General features: G+C 39.6%; 1 protein-coding gene across 1 annotated transcript; it reads right to left on the bottom strand.

The window, feature by feature from the left end:
• Window positions 1-1419: 1419 nt before the first annotated feature.
• Window positions 1420-5358, bottom strand: IRX3 (iroquois homeobox 3). Its single transcript, XM_018564844.1, has 4 exons — window positions 4903-5358; window positions 2988-3972; window positions 2344-2410; window positions 1420-1784 (listed from the first exon to the last, which is right to left on the bottom strand). Exons 1-4 carry the CDS (start codon window positions 5122-5124, stop codon window positions 1730-1732), a joined length of 1329 nt encoding a protein of 442 aa, XP_018420346.1. The 5' UTR covers window positions 5125-5358; the 3' UTR covers window positions 1420-1729.
• Window positions 5359-5652: the final 294 nt, after the last annotated feature.

Genomic DNA, 5652 nt, shown 5'->3' with positions numbered 1-5652 from the left:
CTCAGAGGGACCCTAGAAGTGTGAAGGTGTGTGGAATCTCCTCTAACTGCGATTTCTAATGATATGGACCGGGACGTGTATTGCTGTCATAATGTCGGTCCGATATGTGTATCTAAAGCGTGTAAGAATGTGAAGTCTCCCTTGAGGGGGAAAAAAACAAAACAATTATATTCCATTAGCAAATTGATAATGACAGCGCTCCTCTAGCGAATGCTATTGGTAGAACTGCCTATGTGTGTGTGTGTATATATACTTATGAAAACCCTAAAGCGAGATTGTTTATCACTGTCCTTTAGAAAGAGTTATATAGAATCCCAAACCCGAAAAGCATGACAAGACAGAATCTACTGCTAGGGATTTGCTGTTAGAATAGACACACCATAATTGTAATACATTCATTCCATGAAGTTCAGTTTGTATCCCAAAATAGACATCCATTTTAATAAGTATATAGTATAGATACATATTAATATATTAATGGATGTTTTTTTTTTAAACCATATTTAAAAAAGTCAAGATAATTGGGTTTAAAGCCAATATATATGATGACCGACAAAATTTCATTTTGTAGACACAGCAACGCTCCTGAAATCTATTTAGGAAAACCATTATTGCAAATAGCAAAGACAGCAAAAACATGAAAGTGTCCACGACAGAGTATAAAAGATTAAAATAAACCCCGGTGAACACCAATGCATATAGGAAACTGACATCACGTATTTCTTCTATTTATCCCACGTTTGTATTATTTATTTACCCATAGCTCTGGGGGGTTTTAAGCAAGCAATGACAAACATCAAAATAATATATGTATTGCTTCATAGTGGACTGCACTCCAGATGCAGAGTGCATTCATTTCGATATCTTTTATGACAGTATTTGCTTTAGAAAAAAAAAAAGAGAACTACTGAAGCACAAGGTCTAAACACTTTTCAGATTTCTGTCTCTTGAAGCCATGGAGAATGCAGAACGACCCATAGAGGGCGCTCTGAACCCACATTTCACTGCACAAAATCCTGTCTAACCCCATTATGTTATCAGTTGCATCTTGAACAAATCCGTTCACAGTAAAGACCTTCAAATAGACCTTTCTTGAAGAAAACACAATAATAACATTTGCAATCAATTAGTGCAGTGGTTCTGATGATGAGTACGATCGTTGCAAAACTTCGTTTTTGTTTCCCTCGTTAAAATGCTACACGCCATCCATGTTGCATTGTCATTTAATTAATAGCTGACACCAATTGCTGCTTCTCAAGTTTATTTTTAAGACCGTTTGGAAGCCATTGTGTTTTTAGCAAAATTAGGTGATTCCCCAACGGCTTGGACCAACACTTGGATGAAACAAGAACGAACTAAACTAACTTCCCTTTTTTTTTTTCATTACAATTCAAAGAAATAGAGACCGCATCTGATTCAGTTAAATTCTCAACAGTTCATTTATTAACCAAAAATATATACTTTCTTGTACAATTTGATTTTTTAAGACATATGTACATTTTACTATATATACAAAGGAAAAAATAATATGACGCTTAAAAATCACAAGACAAACCATACAAACTCAAATAATGGATGAGCGTATAGAAAGTTTTTTTCCCCTCAGTCTTTACACAAACATGCTTACAATATGTAACTACTCCGAGAAGGTATTTTACAGTCATTACAACATGTAAAAAAAATAAAAAAAATAAAAATGAATGCAAATAAAAACAAAAAAAAACAAATGTTATGAGGAGGAGAGTGCAGAGAGAATCATAGCAGCGTCGAGTTGGTTTTGTGACCTGAAAATAAAATATTCAATATATTAGTACATGGATTAAACTTTACTTATAAGTTTCCATTAATTACTCTTTTTTTTTCTTTTAAATAATTTATGCTGCTTAATTCTAAATTACATCTTCAGTGTACAAAGTTGATCACTGAACATTCAAATGGTGATTATTTTGAACGTGAATTCCCATGTTTGTTTTCTTGCTTGCTTCAACTACCTTAATAATTAGCCTGCACTGACATGGTTTACAAGCCTCATGAAAAGTCGTTTTCTTTTTTTAAAAATCCAGTTTAAACAGAGTAACTTCTGCCAATTCTAATAAGTGTTCTCAGCAGCTCTAGTATACAATTATGTGGTCATAATGACAGACATAAAATTAAATATAATTGTGAAGCGCTCATGATTCATAGGCCCATTAAGAGCAATAATGGTTTGCTGTAAAAAAAAAAAAAAGGGAACCACAGAACAAACACAATTAAAATAACTGAAAATACAGCATTTTTGCATTCAGTTCCTGCATAGGTGTATAAGCAGTACACTTAAAAGATATATATATAATTTTTTCTTACCTTCTTTGAACTGGTTGGAAAGCTGTGTTTATAATTTTTTTTTCTACCTCCAGCGAGCTTGGCCGGTCTGCAGGAAATTAAAATGAATACAATTGTAACAAGGTATAATATAAGGCGCTGCTTTTACCGAAGGAAAAATAATATTGAAAACTTTGTATCCACAGAAAAGTTGTAGGCTGATTTCAGTCATCTTAGGTCACAGTTTGCTTTTACTAAACATTATCAACCGGCACAGTGCTTTACGGTTTATTAAAACCAGGAAAGTTATCTGTCCTTAATTATGAGACAATTGAGCAAATTGATCAAAATAAGAGCACATGAGTGCAAAAATCACAAACAATAGGCATATGCATTCATTAGCATCTATAGACTGCCGCTTACAACGAATCTCACTTCCATACCCAACTACTATGACCGAGGCAGTAAAAATATGACTAATCTGAATACATCTAGACCCTCAATAATACTTTGGTGTTGATTAGAATAAAATTCACTCTAATCTGTGTTCATTTCGAATACTTAGCCAGCTTTAGATAGGGATGACAAGTTTTGGTAATCCCCGCAAAGCTGGCTGGGTGTTAGAAGTGGACCCAGGGTAGGGTGTACATTGTTTCTCTAGTAAGTGAAAGGCACAGTGCAGTCACCTGTTACTGGGTCTCTGCTGTGAGCGTGTTCCCCATGAGTGTTGAAGTTGGCATTGCCTGCACCCGCTGCTGTGTGGGTGACACCCAGTCCATGCAGAAAATGAGCAGAGTTCAGTAAAGAGAACTGTTGGGCAGAAAATGTCCTCCCTGCCCAGCTCTGGAACCTGCTTCCCGGACAGCTGATGAGTCTGGGTTGTGCCAACACGTTCTGGCTGTTTGCTGAGCCACTGCTGCCCTGGGGAGACTTGCGCGGGTTATCCGGAGCAGTGGCTGTTTCTGCCAAGGACCAAATTTTGGGCTTCTGTGCCGCCAGAAGGTTATTTTCCTGGGTGGGATTGGGGGAAATATTGTCCATTTTGAGCTGCTCGCATTGAGGTTGATGAGGCTTGGCATCCTCAGATAGTTCACACTTGTCCTGTACCCTGCTGTCCCCAACCACAGACTTGAGGAACCTTTCCTCGGAGACATTCAAGTCCTCAAAGCCATCTGAGCCCTCAGAGTCACTCCTAGCGTCTGTTTTAGAGTCTGAGTGGATGTCAGTGTCCTGGTCATCCAAGTCTTCTTTACTTTCGACATCCTCAGTGTCGATATTTTCCAAATCGATCTCCTCTTCATCCTCACGCTTGTCCTCTTCATGATCACTTCCATAAGAGTTCCCCTCCTCGTCTGTCCTGCTCCTGGGGGCCCAGGTCATTTTATTTTCCTTTTTAAGCCTCCTCCTGGCATTGGCAAACCAGGTGGACACTTGGGTGAGCGTCATCTTGGTAATGATGGCCAACATAATCTTTTCTCCTTTGGTGGGATAAGGGTTCTTTCTGTGTTCATTCAACCAGGCCTTCAGAGTACTGGTGCTCTCTCTTGTGGCGTTTTTGGGCCTTGAAGGGTCACCAAACTGGTACTGTCCATATGTGTAAAAAGCTGGGTGATGGTGAGAGAAAGCTGAATGTTGTACCCCTGGGCTGTCCTTCATCTCATATTGGGATCCCTGGATTAAAAGAAAACTAATTTAATATAAAGTTCAAGAATGTCACCAGCACACCATTTAAACGTGAAGCAGATTCAGTTTAATGCACATGTATGTCATTCAAGTACATGTACATTCATTTAAGTACATTAATGTAATATATTCACAGAAACGAATGGTGTAATACAATGTAATAAACAAGAGTCCTGATGTGGAGCATTCCTAACATTTTATTATTTTTATTATTATTATTATTATTATTGGTTTTATTATTATTTTTCTTATTATTACTATTATTATTATTATTCGGTCTCCACCGTCTAATACTAGTAAAGACTCAAACTTTAATTCACCTTCTTGCCAGGAATAGAGGAAATAAGTAAGATTCCATAACTTAGGCTTTTGTTTTTTCCCCCCCATTTTGATAACTTCATCTGTTTCCTTTCACACGTTTGGTATCTGATCTGTCAGCCAAGCACAGCTAATTTTACAATGAAAACAAACTTTTTGCATAACCCCTGCGATCAGAGCAAACAAGCATTAGATGTATACTTCCCAGGGAATAAATACACCTATCCCATTGATTTATCGTATATATTTCAATAAAAGTGTCGTACAATTTGTTTTCTGTAATTTTCTGCAAAGGTAATTAATACAGAAAAAGAAAAGCAGTCACTGATCGTGACAATGTTTAAATAGCTCACATTGTAAGGTCAGTATCCCCTAGACACCTCTAACAAGGACGATAAAGGGATTTCGCAGCGCTGGAAGTACTTGGAGGCTGCAGCGAGCGGAGCAGGCAGGAATGAACAGAAAGTACAACGTACAACTCCTCTCCTGCCTGTACTACTTACTATAAAGTATAGCTTTGTGAAGAAACAAGAAATAGGAAGTCAGCATTAGAGGATTTGACATGCAGAGGAGACAGAGGGAGATCCGAGGTGTCCTTACCAGCTGTGGGAAGATAGGGAGCTCCGTGGTGTAGGGGAGGAAGGCTCCATAAGCCTGAGCCGCAGCAGCTGCTGCATAGGGAGCGCCATACATAGACGACAGAACATTAGAAAGAGTCCCAGCCGGAGAAAGTTCAGCTCCGCTCCTGGTGCCCCCAACACCTTGCCGGTCAGAAGGGTACAGAGGTCTGATGTACTGGTAGCCCAGCTGTGGGAAGGACATGGTACAGCAGCAGGGCACAGCAAAGGGGTGACTAGACAACGTGGACCCCTCTCTAGGACTTGGGTCTTTTTCTCAACCTCCTATACATCAAGCAAGAAGGGACCCCGGTCCAAGGCTTGGATTGTACTTGAAAGGCTCCTGGTGGCAGTGTCCTCTCCCTCTGGTGCTATTGATCTGAGTGGACCCAGGTCAGCTTCTAAACAGATTGCTTCAGATCATTGGCACTCACCCTCTGATTGACATTTCAAGCCCAGCACTAGCTCCTCCCAGATCTTCCAGTCTAGCTGCGCTTTCTCTTTCATCCGCCACCCCTTCCTAAATCTCTTTACTGATCTCTGCTTAACCCGTTCAGTGCCGAGGGGCTTCCACCACCAGGACCCGTCACTGGGGATTCGGCGGGGCTTCTGAACTTGGCAAGGGTTAATCGTTTCTGTCCAGTAGTTCTAATTTGGTACAGGGTGTCTGTCCTTCGTGCTATTTTCCACGCGGGAAGGAGACATCGATGGGCTAGCAGCAAAATACACAGAA

Source organism: Nanorana parkeri, unplaced genomic scaffold, assembly GCF_000935625.1.
Source record: "Nanorana parkeri isolate BGI_ZX_2015 unplaced genomic scaffold, ASM93562v1 scaffold787, whole genome shotgun sequence".
Lineage (NCBI taxonomy): Eukaryota > Metazoa > Chordata > Amphibia > Anura > Dicroglossidae > Nanorana > Nanorana parkeri.
Note: the sequence above shows the minus strand (reverse complement) of the source record. Positions and strands in the feature narration are given on the sequence as shown.